At 52.8% G+C, this 15,782-nt stretch overlaps 5 protein-coding genes across 5 annotated transcripts; 2 read left to right on the forward strand and 3 right to left on the reverse strand.

Annotated features, from left to right (window-relative positions):
* Positions 1–5,835: 5,835 nt before the first annotated feature.
* Z517_09328 (uncharacterized protein) lies at positions 5,836–6,583 on the reverse strand (the record flags this gene model as incomplete). Its single annotated transcript, XM_013425238.1, has 2 exons — positions 5,836–6,162; positions 6,269–6,583. The coding sequence occupies 2 exons, from the start codon at positions 6,581–6,583 to the stop codon at positions 5,836–5,838; spliced, it is 642 nt and encodes a 213-aa protein (XP_013280692.1).
* Positions 6,584–6,615: 32 nt separating this feature from the next.
* Z517_09329 (uncharacterized protein) lies at positions 6,616–6,852 on the forward strand (the record flags this gene model as incomplete). The annotated part of the gene is made up of 1 exon (XM_013425239.1): positions 6,616–6,852. One exon carries the CDS (start codon positions 6,616–6,618, stop codon positions 6,850–6,852), a length of 237 nt encoding a protein of 78 aa, XP_013280693.1.
* A 143-nt stretch (positions 6,853–6,995) lies between these two features.
* Z517_09330 (uncharacterized protein) lies at positions 6,996–7,220 on the forward strand (the record flags this gene model as incomplete). Its single annotated transcript, XM_013425240.1, has 1 exon — positions 6,996–7,220. One exon carries the CDS (start codon positions 6,996–6,998, stop codon positions 7,218–7,220), a length of 225 nt encoding a protein of 74 aa, XP_013280694.1.
* A 2,345-nt stretch (positions 7,221–9,565) lies between these two features.
* On the reverse strand, positions 9,566–10,294 carry Z517_09331 (uncharacterized protein; the record flags this gene model as incomplete). Its single annotated transcript, XM_013425241.1, has 1 exon — positions 9,566–10,294. One exon carries the CDS (start codon positions 10,292–10,294, stop codon positions 9,566–9,568), a length of 729 nt encoding a protein of 242 aa, XP_013280695.1.
* A 1,874-nt stretch (positions 10,295–12,168) lies between these two features.
* Z517_09332 (uncharacterized protein) lies at positions 12,169–13,581 on the reverse strand (the record flags this gene model as incomplete). The annotated part of the gene is made up of 3 exons (XM_013425242.1): positions 12,169–12,469; positions 13,102–13,480; positions 13,539–13,581. The coding sequence occupies 3 exons, from the start codon at positions 13,579–13,581 to the stop codon at positions 12,169–12,171; spliced, it is 723 nt and encodes a 240-aa protein (XP_013280696.1).
* Positions 13,582–15,782: the final 2,201 nt, after the last annotated feature.

Raw genomic sequence — 15,782 nt, forward strand, 5'->3', positions numbered from 1 at the left:
GGTGTCCAGCTCGGCAATTGAGCGCAGAGACGCAGGACACGAAGATCTCAACCCTGTGAGATTTATACCCTTTCCTAGCCGGGTCTTGTGTTGGTTTGATTTCCGGACGCAGGCGTCAAGGTGTTATCCAAACCGGGAGAGCTCTCTTCCCCCTCTTTCGATCCCGTAGAACTCCTACATCTCGTGGATCTTTTCGAGACATTCGTGGTCACAGAGTTTGATCAGCCGCCATATTTGCTCTTGTACCAGGTTCCGAGAGAAACAGCTAGAGCGTACAGCTTCCGTACCTGATTCTGCAGCAGTTAAAGTGGAATTTCGTCGATCCGGGAGTGATGGTAGGTATTCTAAATCAGAGTATTCCCTGTGCCTTCGAAGTCGTCAATGACGAGCGAGACATATCTTGCCGATGTATGGTAGAAAGTATGAAACCGACCATTCGTATGAATTGTGAACAGAACATGACGGAGGTGCCCACTACCGAGAAGGAGGACATCCTCTTGTTTCTACGGGGGTAGATTTTAAGTCAGACATACGGCTGGGGTGACCTGATCTTCAAGGAACGAGAACGAAGTCAGGCCGGTAACGCCACTGACAATCGTGGCCGTGGGCGCAGGCAGAAGGGTCCGTCCCTGTTGCGGCTGCGCAAGAACCATTTCCTTTGGGGCATCGTCATCCGAGTCCCCAACAGTTTTTTCATCTTCAAAGGCAGATGCATTCTCTTTGTGCGAATTTCGGCCCCCCGGGGGGGGGGGGGGGGGGGGGGGGGCGGTGTAGGGAATGCGATAGAGGATGCGACGAGGAACGGGCTCCACGCACACTCGGCGGCTGAATTTCCAATGGTTCGAACGGTATCGGCGGCGGAAGTGGCCATTTCCTGCATTTGTGGAGGAATCAAACTAGAGGAGAAGCGACAAACGCGAGTTAAAAAGGAAAAGTGGCCAAGCAATGAACGGGGACTTGACTTGAGTCTTGACGCGTTATTAAACCCGAGCGGATAGAAGAACGTGACGACGTTGGCAATTTGAGTGGTAAGCATGTCGACGGGTTAAGAAAAGCTCAAATGATCGTTGACCGTCACTGACGTATTGTCGCTCTCGATTGTGCAAGAGAAGATGAGCTGGACACTTTTTCGCAGGCGACCCTGCCACCTTCCCAGTGGTTTTTGTGGTGGTCGTGGTGGTCGTGATTGCAGCAGTGGCAGCAGTAGAGAAAGAACCAGGCCCAGCCCGGGCGGTGTTGCTGTTATTGCTGTTGTTGTTGTTAGTGTTGTTAGTGTTGTTACTGTTGCTGTTACTGTCGTTATCGTTGTTGCTGTTGCTGTTGGTACAGTACCCCCGACTTTGGCCTGGAGCTGACACTCCCCACGGATTTCCGGTGTGCTGATCGCGTCTCTAGATAGTGCCTATGGCTATCCCGTGGCCCAATCTCTCAGTCGGCACGGGTGGAGATGGGGTGGACTTAGGGGGGGACGATCGATTTGCACGTCAGAACCACTGCGAGCCTCCACCAGAGCTTCCTCTGGCTTCACCCAACAAAAGGACCGACCAATATGTTGGTTCTTTGCAAAGCCGTGCTTGGATCATCCTCGAAATCGACTAATCTATTCGTCAGAACTTACCATATCGCGTGAAAGAGACCTAAGATATGATATCCTATGAGGTGGGCATGGACATGCGACTATCCACATTTCTGTGTCGATATTGATATGTTCCTTTTCAGATCCAGCATGTCAATGCAAACATCAACGACATCGCAGTCCATCCTTGCTACCCATGGATTTTCGCCACCGCCTCACAGGACGGCCAAGTTCGAGTATGGGATCTGCGGCCATGCTTCTCGCCGCGCAGGGCGTCTCCCATCATAATTTGTGGAGGGGGAGTAGACGGGCACAGGGCTGGCGTGCTGTCAGTTTCGTGGCACAATTCCGGCCGGTACCTGGTTACAGGAGGCCTCGATCATTCGGTGTTGTTGCTGTTGGTGTTGTGGTTGGTGTTGTGGTTGGTGTTGTGGTTGGTGTCAAGGACATCACAGTCGGCGTTGGCGCGGATGTTCTCCCACGATCAATAAATGGTAAAACTTCGACTTCATTGCTGCCCACATGTCCTACTGACCCATCGGTCAAGATGATGATGATGCTCTCTGAATCTCAAACACCTCGAACCTAAGTCGTTGTGCCAGGAAACAATCCACCCTGACGTCGACTTAAGCGACAGGAACAACCTAGTTCGTCTGCTTGCTCACTTGGCTCGCAGGTCTCAAGCCGGGACTGGAAAGATTAAGTACTTCGTCAGAAGGCAGCTCTTTAAATACAATCAGGCAGGGAGACTCAGATCTTGGCGACTGCCACCAGCCAACTCCGCTCGACGCGAGGTTCGCCACTTGGTCTACACCGACCGAGTAGCTAGGCCACGAAGGAGAAGCAAGAAGCCGACCTCCGCCCGCAGACAAAGTTGCGCTGGCTCAGTTTCGCCTTTTACAACGGTCGCAAGACAGGCTGGTACTTGGATCTCTCCAACATACACTGGCGCGCGGTTGTTACTGTTGGTGTTGGCGTTGGTGTTGTGGTAGTAGTGGTAGTCGTTGTGGTTGTGGTGGTGGTGGTCGTTGTTATTACTGCTGCTGTTACTGTTGCTGTTGAGGTGGTGGTATTATACATAGCTGTCAATGTACTGTTGGAGTGAAAGATTGGTATTGTCGTGGCAATGGCTGTACAGGGGGTACATCGGCGCCTAGATAAGTAGACATGGTACGAGGGGTTCCGCTGCTGAACGTGAGACCTGCCATCGTCAGTCCCAGACGTGTTGGAGCGGAGCTCGACCCCGGAGAGTCGAGGAGGGCCACATGGCAGTCCCGGTGAGAAAGCTCTCGGCGTACAGGCTCGGTGGAATAGATCCGTACGACCGCGAGAAGCCAGGCTGCGCGTGCTGAACAGTGGTGGTAGTAGACGATCAGGAGCAGAAGCACGAGCAGAGAAAACCTCTGGACCAGCCCGGGCGGTGTTGGTCTTGTTGTTATCCTTTTGGTACTGGGAAGACAACACAACGTCTCCTGGTTGAGTCCGTGTTTAGATGTGCGCTGCTGGACAAAATATAGTCGGATCCAGGCCCTCAAGGTGTTGCGCTAGCTCTATTGGGTGGTGGCGTGTCGAGCGGCAACGCTTCAGGGGCTGACAATCGTCATCGAATGTCCACTTGGGACCTCGAGCGGACTCGTGTATTTCCGTACTGGATGGATTTCCAGTTGCCTCTTGACGTCGCAGGTGGCCAAGGTTCTGGATGTCGTGTAGGGTTGGAGACGGGCTGGTTGCAACCGGAAAGTGCAACAAAGGCTCAACAATGAGGTGGTTGAGTGGGGCGGGGGACAGGGGGGATTGGGTGCAGGGGGTGCCTGCAATGAGATGGCGCCGTAAAGGTGATTAACAGGAGAGTGTCAGGTTCAAAGGCACAACCGACGATCTGCATTGGCGAGAGCCGTAGTGAAGATCGGCAGAAGTGCGATAGAGCGGGCGGCGTCATGACGGGGTTATCCGACCCGTTATCTAACTGGAGGGTGAATGTGTGTACTATGGGATCAATAATGATAGATAACTAGCCTATAGATAGAGATGTCAACGCTTGAAGAAGGCTTCAAGGTTGACAGGTATGACCCCTCTTGCTATATACATGCGGTACGCCAGCTACTTGGCTGGCGGCCTGACTCCTTAGTTGGTGGCCTTAGCCGAGTGTCCAGTGTCACGTGGGTGTTCGTGACAGGGGTTACCTCCACCAGGGGGTCGGCCTCCTCCAAATCGCTTTATGCGCAGCCTTCACTCTTCTGCAAGAGCGATGCCAGGTAGCAAAAGACCAAAGACCGTAAACAACGATATTCTCGGCAACCTGTCAGAAATGACCTTGCAGGTGACCAGGAGCGGAAAGGTCTGCCGAGCAGAACGGCTTGGCGAAGAAACACATGCACGAAGACAAGGCTTCTTGGGATCTTTCTCAGGATCCTTCTTCTCTTTGCTCGGTCGTAGGAAGAGTATCACCGGATGTATCAGGGCGCTGTTCTATCACCTCTGTAAGAACCCACACGCGTACAAGAAATCTCAAGGCTCTGGCAAATGAAGCTGAAGATCTTGCCACTGAAGCGTGACTTTGTCGTTGCTCAGATCAAAGACCGCACTAATGTCGGGTTGCAGCGAGGATTCGAGTCGAAAACGCTGTTGAAATCGCCGTTGAAACTGCAAATGAGCCCAAAGATGTCGCCCGCCACCTGGTCACAACAAGCATGTTCCCGAAAAGTCGACAAGCCTGTACTTGAACCCATTTGGCCCCAACCAGCACCACCACGGTCAAGCCCATGTCCTCCGAACTCAGCGGTGTCCAGCAGGCCATCCATCAGCACCTTGTTCTCCAGGTCTTGGTAAGGCACGTAGGTACGCAACGTTGATCAACCACAGTGCCGACACTTTCGACGGCATTCTCCTTTCGGAGCCTCCTGATCACAGAAAACCAAAATCCATCCGCGCAAAAGGCAAGTTCGAGATTGCGGAGGACCTTCAAGGGTTCTTTGATCAGGCGCGCCCAACTCAACCGCAATTTTCATCTCCTCTACCGTATTGGCTTTGACAAGAGGCTCTTTGCCTTTTGCGCGCGCACTGGTTTCCCTCAAACTTCTTCAGATGTCTCGACTTCTTCTGCTTTGGTTGCATCCGTCTTGGATCTCAGCTGAATGGCACTCCGACCGTCATTATCAAGGGCAAGAATAATGTTGCAAGTCGTACAATTTCCGACGATCAAATGCGTGCGATCAGACCATTACCAGCGACGTAGTCAACAGCAGTGGCATCCGAGCGCAATGCGCCATGACTCTCGGACTACCTGGGACGCCCTGTCTCAGAGAAGACACTGAGGCCTGAAACTCAATTGTGATCGAGACGGCCAACGACTTTTGGCTCGATGCGTTTGTCTTTCTGGACTGCGCCTTTTAACATTAAATTATCCACTATCCGAGCGAGCGTCGAGATGAGAACATCGACTGCGTGGCACTTGGTGTATCTGCACGGCCTTCTCTTGTCCCCTATATGTTATTCCTCCATATTATTCCCCCAGACGATCGACGGCGAGGAAAGACAATTCGACAGAGAAACTTAGATTTCGATCTCACACGGAGCTGACTGGGGTGAACGCCCGAAGGTTTTAGTTTTCCGACGATGGACAATAGCCAAAGAGCTGGGAGATATCTGCGTCATATACTGTTTGCTGTTTTCGTGAGTTGGGCGCCGACAAACCCTTTGGAGTGGTCTCGCAGCTTTCAAGAAGCACTCATTTTCAAAAAAGAAAACAAAGCTGGACCAAGAAGGGGGGGGGAGAAGTAGCTGGCATTCACACTTCAGGACCAAATCCCCATGCACACCACGGTCGAATTGGTGGAATTTTGGATGAATAGGCTCCGGCATTGGCTCGCTAGGCGGAGCTCAGGCAGAATAAAGGGGGCGGCTGGTATCTGACTCTGCAACGGGAGAAACACTCTAGTGGACTCGCTCGTCCACTTTTGGAGTCTTGTCGTCTGTTTCTGAATCACTTCATCGATCGTAGCGCGATCTATTGACCGCTTTGTATAAACCGGCTTGACCAGTGATCCGCCATCTAGACTCATCGACGGAGTAGGCTTTAGAGCCGTCGTGACGAGTGAATACACTGTCTTCCTTTCGGTAAGTGAAGAGAAACGATTGACCTGTACTTGTTGAGATTGGTCCGACGCCTCGAGCGACTTCTTATCAGGCTCAACTCTGCGTTCAGTTTGCGGGTCAGGCGCCGGGTTTGTCGGGGCTGGAGGAGTTTGTCTAGTTGATTGTTATAGAGGGCGTGCTTCAGTAGGTGATGCCTTTAAGTATGTGAGGCTGCCCGCATCTTCCGCCAACATAAAGTAAAGTGTCTCGGACACGTAGAATTGTTGAAGAGAAAATTGACGTGGATCGATCGAGAGCGAATGGTGAGCCCGTAACATTGCAATGCAAGCATCTGAAATGAGAGTGTACAGATCTTCCTCGGCATCATCGTCTTCTGGTGGTTCTTCTATCAGTCGTAGAAACTCTACCTTTTCAGGCGAGTTCGCCACGATGTCGCGTCTCGTAACGGTAGAGAGGTCTTGGTTTCCCCAGCTAGGCTGGGCACTTATGCCCTGCACCGCGCGAAGGTGCCTTTCTTGCGTAGGGCGCGACGAGGGGCGAGGAAGAGAGAAGAGATGAATGGGAATATTGGTAAGTGGGAAGAGACTAATGTTTCACTGTCCAGGAAGATTCGTGGACAACATCTTCCGAAGTATGCTGCGGACTGGCAGGACATTCCGCAGTATAGGCCGTCGCCTCCATGCTGGCCGTTAACCGTATTCCTGTTGTCGCAGTCGACATGAGCGAGGAACTATCATCGGGCTCGCGCGGGCTGTTCGTGCCCGGTCCCTGGTCCGTAGACACCTCTGGGCGGCTATCTTTCAGGCCGAAAGAGGCGTCTTCTTCCTCTGCTCCAGCTGCGTCCTCGGCTTTGTTGGCACCGGCCAGAGCAGCAAACTCGCTCGTTCCGCGTTCAATATATGGCGTGGACATGGTCAAACGACCCGTCCCGTGCGCTGGCTGATATGGACGGCGCCGACGATTGGTCTTGGGACTCCATGTTCGCCGCGACGAAGAAGAGTGAGACATTCCGCCCGCCTGTCGATGCTTCCATTGAACAAGAGGCTGCCATCACTTTCGACCTGGCAAGCCACGGTAACCAAGGGCCAATTCATATGTCCTACCCAGGCTTGTACGTTCTCTACATCCACGCTGTGGAGGGTCGAGCGAGGGCGTTGATCAGACCCTCCTTGAGTGCGTAGATCCTTGGCTGCGCTCAGAGTGTCACTATTACGCCGAACCTCATCCATGGATCGTGACAGGGTCGTTTGTTTTGAAAGTTGATCTCGTCCAAGGTGTTTCGCCCAGTATCTTGAGTCTCGTCGAGGAATTTTAGGATCGAAAAATGTCAACTCAACTGGTCAGAGTTGATGCTGACACGCAGTCTGTCGGAGGGGCGTCTGAGGATGAGGAGAAGCCACGCAGAGGCTGGGGTGTGCAACAGGCGAGTCTCATCATGCTTGGACGAAATGATGGTCAACAATCCGCAATGGAGATAGATCTTGGTAATGACGAGGTTAGCATCAGTGATGAGACCGTGGTCGTGCTCACGAAGATATTCCTCAAGTGAGTGATGCACCAACCGTATAATTGAACTCTCATAGTCCACCTTGACTAGCCCGCAGCAGCAGTCGATAAGCATCTTCACAGAGGAGAGATTGTCCCTTTCGAGATCACGGTCCCCGGGCCGTAATGCCACAGCATACTGTAACTCCCGCACAGTCATCGGTCTCTTAGCGTGGGACACCCACATCAATGTTCTGAACGCAAGGTCGCGTCTTGCCTTGGATAGGGTAAGACATCTCTGAATGGTTAATTGGAAGGCATGAGTCAAATCAGTTGAGAGATGAAGTAATGCTGGCCTGACATCTGCCTTCGTAATCTGGTCCAGAATAGTCTTTATCTGCAGAGCCGGGAGTAGAAACATGCCATTGGCACCAGGTGAAGCTCGGCGAGGCCATGGCAGTCTTGTAAGCGATGCAGCATGGTTTCCCGGACATGACCATGAGGATTAGCTTGGAAGATTGCAGTGGTGTAAATGTAACGTCTGCCGGTTCATATTCGCTGCCTTTCCGTCGGTCTCTGACTCCTTGACAAGCAGATCTTCCGGTCCCTCTCACTGATCCACTTCATTTGAACTACCGAGTCCAGCGGTACTTTGCCGAAGTCAATGGAGAACGGAGGTATCATGGGTGTAGTGGACGGAGAAAGTCGTTGCGAAAATGTAGCAAGTGCTCCCTCTTCTGATACTGCAGCAAGGTAGATCGATGTTGTTCAAGCGGTCGCTCAACATCATCGGGAAATACGCACTGCCATGGTCGCCGTTGAAGAAACAGGTTCTGTCTGCCGCTTCTGTGGGTGCGGAAGGCGGAGACTTCTGGGTTGAGTCGTCTCGGTCGTGAAGCTGCCCACGTTGCCGATCTTGAAGAGGCCCTTTCTGACAGGTCTCAGACTAAATATTCTCCCAATCTCTATTCGCCACTTCAACTGCTGACTCCGTCATGAGACTTGCCGGAGTGATGGCTGGACCAAGAGAGGTCACGAGCAGGACTGCAAGACTTTGAAGGACAAGGACTTGCAACCCATGTTCCTCTTTGCTTCTCCAAACAGACTTTGACAAATTCCCGACGCGGACTGTGAATGAGAGAATGGAACAACCCAGGATTCAAGAATGAGATACATATCGTTGAGTCCGTCACAGACCCTCCGTCGGGAATGCATGACCCCGTCTGTAAGGGAGTCGAACAGAATGCTTCTGGACCACCGGTATCGCCTTGAGCGTCCGTCCGTTTCATCGCTGTTGCTCTGCTGCGATTTCGAATTGCCGCAGAAACCTCCAAGTTCCCAGCGTGCGCTCATTGTGGCTAATAATTGTAAATGTTACCTGCCACCGCTGCCTGCACGGAAGCTTTCAGTCTCGAAATGCTGTGCTTAACCTTCAGGTATTGGACGGCATATTGAATGGCCGAGAGGGGAGTTGGTGTTTGTGTTGACCAGGATGTTGGCGACATTGCGGTGGCAAAATATTTTGATACCTGGCCAACCCGCATCAAAGAGCCACTCATCCAGTATGTCCGGTCATGACAATGTATCTCGATCGAGCGTCAATGCTTCAGGCATGGTTCTCGGGGCGCAAGGCAGTTGGGTGGGAAGAGGACGGGCTGAGCTGGAGGCCAGGCAGCCAATCTTGAAACTTCGAGCCGCCAGAGGATTCATGACGGGGTCCAATGATGGCAGTCTCCAAATGGGAGCACCAACAGTTTTGGAGCTCTTCAGTGGACCCGTGTTGCTGCTCCTAGTGGTGCCGTGAGCTTCATTTTTCATATCACTCGCCACAGGTCGTCATCACTCCGCAACAACGCCATGGCACATTCCATCGCGAGCCACATTCCATCGTGCATTGATCTAGAGCCGAAGTAGAGACGACAAGGCGTCAAAGCAGTGCCAGGGTCTCAGGATATGATGCCTTGCTGACCTACGAGAAAGGTTCTCTGTCCTGACACCGTGGGACCGGCCATCTGGTGTTGTCATTCTGTACCTGCACGGGGGGAGGTTGCTTTGCCGGGTCGCCGCAGAGCCACCGGAAAATGGCTGCCCATCTGGCCAAAGCAGCCGGCGCCCAATTGTTGTTGACCGACTTCCACCTGGCATCCCAGTTTCGTTTTCCCACACAGATCGAGGATGCAGTGGCCACGTTCAAATGGCTGCTAGGACGGGGTATCGAGGCTCCTCTTCTAGGTTGCGATAGGGGATACCCGCTAGATAGCCGAAGCACAGAGTCTGGAAACTTGTCAATTGGCACGAGTGATGTTGATCTGGTGAACAAATATCATGCAATGCTCTGATATCCCCTTCAGTTGGGAGAGTGTAATGTTGGCGAGGCGCTGCTCAGGCGCAAGTTTTCGAGGTGCGCGGTTAGCCGTACGAACCGCACGTCTGATCTATTCGTTGGCACGCCACCAGAAGATCACAATGAACAATGATTCGTCGTCTCTCCCTCAGGCTGCCACCATTGTCCATTCTCGTGGCGTCAATGCAATGTACCAGATTCTGTGAAGATGACCATTTAACCAAACACAGGCCTTGTACAAAGATGAAATGCAGACGCCGGAGCCCGGTCTCCTTGTCGCCAGCGGCGCCAGTCATGCCGGCTTGGTTGACGGCGTCGGGGGCGATCTCGACCTGGTCCAGAGCCCTCTTGAACGAGGGAATCAAGTTCGTGGCGACCGGGTAGCTGAATACGAGCAAGAAGCACGAGGCCGTCAACATAAAGTTCCCGGATGCTGCACACCTCTTGGTGTTTGGCATCGCCGGTTGATCCAGCCAATGTTGGTCCCGAATCTTCGGTAACTTGACACAGTTCGGGGCTATAGGGGTATAGAGGCGAGTCCTTCGTCGGAACCAAGAGATACTCGATCTGCAGAAGGATATTATCGGTCCCATCGACACGTCGAACCTGCGGGCCGAATGCTCCGACGCGGACAGGGAGGTCGCGCGGTTCCTGGAATCCGCGATCGCGACGAGCACGGCGCAGATACGGGGGGAACCGTCGCAGACGCGCTCCGGATCAGTAGTAGGCGGCGCAGCATGGGGGATGTCGCCGGCGGACCGGCAAGTGCCATGAGTGATGTGCACGATGGCCATCATCCCGCTGAAGTGTCGGTGGAGGTGCTCACAGCTCTCACGGAGACGGTGGGTAAGAGTGACCAGTCCCTTTGGGCTAAGACATTGGGGTAAGGTGGCCGTGCTTGAACATGGTTCGCCTCTGGAAAACGCAAGCAGTGTATATAGAGATAGACCACAAGTGACGCGAGACGTCTTCAACTGGTCAGCTCCTTGGAAAATTCTTTGTAGGACCAGGCCAAGGCGCCTTTCAACATTATGTTTGTCACATGCGAAAACGGGTACATTTTCCAGCTTCTTCGCCATCTCCGGGGCATGGGAAGGCAGAGTTCTTGGAAAATATTCCCCAGACATGTACTGTTGCGGCATCTCGTCCTGGCAGTGGTACGAGGGGTACTTTGGCACTGCTACTGATCTGTTGAGGCATGGGAGTGTTGTCCATTGCATTTCCAGCCGAACTTGAAGTGTGTTCGCTCGCAAACTGTGATATATCGCTGAGTCTTGGAGCCCCATGTGTATAGCGAGACCCCGGCCGCACCGGTCAGTCAGGTCTTATGGTGTAGAGGTCGTCGCTTTGTAGAGATGCCGGGCCTCGAGTTCACGGGCCAGGCGGGGGAGATGAGAATCGATTATAAGATGGTAACGAGTTCGTCCAAGCAACTCTTCCTTCTCTTTCAACTGAAGATTCAAGTCAAAAACAATGGACCTTGGTCCCAGGTCAAAAGACAAAGTGTCGGAAGCAGGGAGATTGTGTGAGCGCTGCACGAGCATCAACCTGCAAGACCTGAGGAGTAACCTGTGTTACAAGCATCAGCCAACATGTGGTTGTCTCCTTCTCAGCTCACGCAACTGCGCTCTGTGCAACCTCCGAGGTCAAACCATACGACGCGTTCTGAATCAACCAAACGCCCTCCAAATAGCGTCCAGGAAGACAGCGTCCAGGAAGACAGTGGTGCGCTGCGCTTGGTCGCCGCCGGCAGGGCTCTTCCTAGTCAATCCGACCGGGAAGGGGGAGGGGCCCTTCATGAGGCTTCCTAGTCTGGGTGCACCAATAGTGGTTGGCTGGACAATTCGAGGGCGCAGACAAGGCGTTATTGGGCGTTTGAGGGCATGTGGAGGGGAAGCAATTCGGTCGGAGATTTTGCAAAGGTGCGGTGGTGGAAGGCGGACGACGAGGCCCAGGCGCGGACTTTAACCGAGTTCCGCCAATCGCAGGAACAGAGAGTAGCTGTCAAGCATGCCCTTGGACTTGTCCAGTGGATGTTGCTGTTGGTTTAGAACAGGCACATCTCACGACCAGAGGAATCACATAGATGCAGCCACCTGAGTCGAGAAGAGATGGTATGTGTCTCGTCTTCCCTCGCTTATGGAGGCTGCCCATGCGCTCAAGGCTTTTTAAAGACACCGGTGTCGACTAACGTGGACGACGGTCAGGTGTGTGTATCAATGCATCCCTTCGTGCATGCGTGGGCGCGCGACCGTCAGGACGAGCGGCATCATCATGTATCATGGGTCGCGATGGAATGTATCTCGCGGTGGAATGAATCATAGCTCGCTACAGAATGTGTCGTACGTGGCTCGCGATGGAATGAGTCGTAACTCGCCGTGGAAATGTCTCTCACGATGGAATGTGTCATGGGTCAAGATGGAATGTATTGTGGCTCGCGATGGAATGTGTCTCGCGGTAGAATGTATCATGGCTCGCGATGGAACGTATCTTGCGATGGAATGTGTCATGGCGTTGTTGTGGAGTGATGACGACCTGTGGCGAGTGATGGTCGTCTGAAAACAAACACGAGCTTCGCTTCGAAAACGGTACGCAGATCGTGCATATCCGCCAGGATGGAGTATTTGTGAGCTGTGGAAAGAGGTTGCCCTGGTGATCTGAAAAACTGTCAATCGGACTTGCCTGCTTCTTTTCGCTGAATGCACAGGTGATCATAGTTGCTGCTCACGGTGAGTACAGCTTGGGTTATGGCTGTGATCAGACCTAGTCTTTCCTGAAAGTAGTCGATGACCTTGTCAACGATGCTCGGTGTGTAGGTCTCGACGAGGGGGACTTTGGGCGTCGAGACGGTCGTGAAGACTTTGCCCGCGCCGTAGACGTTCTTTGCCTGTTGAGTGCCGACCGAACCGAGCGCACCCAGGCTCTGCGTCACCAACACCCAGGTGACACTGGACACTAAGCTCAGGCCACTAACTAAGGAGTCAGGCCGCCAGCCAAGCAGCTGGCTTATCACATGTATATAGCAGGAGGGGTCATACGTCTTCTTCAAGTGTTGACATCTCTATGTATAGGCTAGTTATCTATCATTATAGATCCCATAGTACGCACATTCACCCTCCAGTTAGGTAACTGGGCTGATACTCTGCTGTTGAAGAAGGGCGGCAGGCCGTTATGTCATACGATTATGCCATTAGTCAATTTCGCTTTCTGCAGCGTGTGGTTCTCGTCCAAGGTCGTGTGACCACAGCAGTGTTGGCGTAGGTAATGGGATATGCTGCAACAAGGCTTCTGGGAGATTTTCAGATATCGACTCGGTGATTACCTCCCTGGATAGAGTTGTCGTGGGTGGTGTTCACTGCGACGTTCTGGGCCGACTCAGTAGCAAGCCAGTATTTCTTCCAGTCACCCGCCTACGTCTGCGGCGCATAGCCCTGTAGGAACAGTTTTTTCATGGTTACCAGTTTGTGTCGTCGAAGTAGAGCGAACCCTATGTGATTCGGCAGAATTTCGCATTTGACGCCCAGCTGAATGTAAAAACACTCTAGTGTAACGCGCTCCGACCCTGTACACCTTGCACCATATTGGACGGAGGTGCACTTACGACATGTCGAGTTCGATCGCTTTGGTAGCGTCAGCGATGGCATAGCCGTAGGCTTCAAGCTTGATGTTGGCCTGCGCTTGGTTGCAATACAACGACGGGCCTGCGTCATGCTTTTCTATCGCCTTGGTGTAATAGTCGATAGTAGAGGGCCAGTCATGTTGCGCAAGGCCTGATTGCCCTTGACTTTGAGGGCGGTTGCAGCGGCCTTGTCTGCGGCGAGAGTCGAGGCTATAGCTGAAGAGATCGGGGCTGATTCGGCAGAGTAAATACAAGAGGACAGGTGCCAAAATCGCGACGATTAGCGATGGCCAGAAACATCCCGGTGGAACTGTATTGTAGAACGGATTCGACGATGCAGACGGGTCGTCAGAAATATATGCTGCTTGGCCAATGTAACCGAGCAATTAAAATGAGTTTTCTTCGTTGTACCGCCATACGTTCGTCCTCATTAACGGTTTCTTCTGCAGAGCCGAGTATCATGCTGGGCGGATATCTGCCTCAGCACGGTGCTGGCGCCGGACGACAAGGTGAGGGGCATGAAAAGGCGGGAATACAAGGGACTCAGCCCAATAGCCGTCTTGCCCTCGCGGACCAGAATGTTCGCCGCATATCAAATTTGTTAAACACTTGCAAACATGATCATTCCCGTAGCTAGCTGCATTCAATGCTTGTTGAGACAGGTTGACCAGGCAGCAAAGGACCACTTTGCAGTCTATCGGAACTCGGGATTATCCAAACGCTTGATAGACGTGCCAATGGAAGACCAATCGAGAGCCAGTCGCCCCAAGTCTCGGTCACGGTCGCGGTCGAGGTAGGTTCAACCGGAACGGTAGGTATTCAGTCGCCCTAGGTATGTTGTTTAGTGCTTGTAGTAGAGAGCCATATCGGTCGACATCAAAGCTCGAACAGAATATCTCGCCTTGAGCTGTCGCTGGGGACCATCGCAGCGACTGGTTCCAACCATGGACAATCATGCGCTGATGCGAAAGGGTGTCGAGATTGATCGGCTCTCCAGAGCGATTCGAGGCGCCGTCTTGATCTGCCTTGCGCTCACAATACAATACCTCTAGGTTGACGCCCCGTGCATTGTTCCAGATGGAGATAATGGGGTTGACTGGTCACTGGAATCCCAGAAGATGGGCCTCATTCATGGACAAGCATATGCCACCGTCGCGGAGCCATCTTGGGAGAGCTCAGTAAAGTCCTTCCTCTCAGTACCGAGAGTACCTTTCATTGAGGCTCCTTTTCAAAGTTCCATCACGGACCGTCGGCATGGAACGATGATGTTCGGGATGAAGCACCACTTTTTGGAAAGGACTTTGAGGCTGCCACATCTTATGCTGTCGAAGTTGGCGCCGAGCAGAAGCGTAACCCCTCTTCCATCGGCTCTAAAGTCAGGATCAGAGCCGACACAATCCCCACTGCGCACATGGCCACTGCCGCTGAGAGTGTTTCGTGGAAAGATGATGAATATTTGAGGTTGCCACGTGCGAAATTCCGCTCGCGAGAAGAGGTTGGGTAATGCAAGAGAGATTGCATCCCTGGCGCACTATACATTCCACACGACGCCAGATATGCTGGGAGTGCGGTTCGGTTTTTCTGGTCTGAAAGTGGCGACGCGAGGACCCTTGTGAGCGCTGATGGGTTCAAGATGGCTGCAACCCTCTATCGGTGTCTTTTCACCATGACCAATACCAGTCGTCGTGAAAAGACAGTTGCCATCTCAATGTTGCCGAAGGTTTGGTCAGAGGTATTCACCGAGTACTCGGGGTTGGAGCACACGCTGGACAGGATCGGCGTCCAGCCGTCAAAGGCATTTTGTCATGAGGTCTTGCGAAATATCCCACACCTCTCGGAACATGCCATGGGGGGACATGTTCTTCCCCGAGTCTCGAATGCGAAGACAATATGACATACTAAGTGCATGACTGATCGAAAGATGAAAAGCACTTTGAAAAGAGAGTTAAACAGTATGTGAAATTGTTGAAAGGGAAGCGCTTGCAACCAGACTTGAGCGCGGCGGTTCCCCCTTGCTTCTGCTTGGGTTACTCCGCCGTGTCCAGGCCAACATCGGTTCTGGGGGTCGGTCAAAGGCTCTGGGACTCCCATCGGTCAAATTCTCATCCAAACTTGCCTCGGTCTGAGTCGAATACCAGCAAAGTGTCCAAATCAAGCCAGTGCAGATGGCAAGGTCCGCGGTCAACCAGTGACGCAACATCAATTTCCGAGGAGAAACCGAAGTCTTCGATGACAAGCAGGCTCATGAAGCAGGTGTCGAAACTAGTAAATGCGCGGAGTAGGAATGAACTGACGACAAAAGACATCGTCGTCGCTGCAATGTCCGAATCAGATAATCCCGTCGCGTGTGTAAGATGGGAATTGATCGGTAGGTTGACGCTGGCGAGCGTGTTGGCGTAATGGTTGTCAGCGACCCGTCTTGAAACACGGACTAAGGAGTCTAACATCTATGCGAGTGTTTGGGTGTCAAACCCGGAACGAAATCTGGTAGTTGGCTGGGCCGGGGATGTCTTTCTGCATTTTCAAGCTCATTGTCTCGCCGGAATTGTTGCGATACCTTGTCTGGATGTGCTGGCCAGACTAGCTTTTTTGTACCTTCCAGGACGATATCTGTCCGGATTGTGGGAGCATGCTGGCTCGAGCCGCCTCCTCTGGGTACCGAA

The sequence above is a fragment of the Fonsecaea pedrosoi genome (genome assembly GCF_000835455.1).
Source record: "Fonsecaea pedrosoi CBS 271.37 unplaced genomic scaffold supercont1.6, whole genome shotgun sequence".
NCBI classification, from domain to species: Eukaryota; Fungi; Ascomycota; class Eurotiomycetes; order Chaetothyriales; family Herpotrichiellaceae; genus Fonsecaea; species Fonsecaea pedrosoi.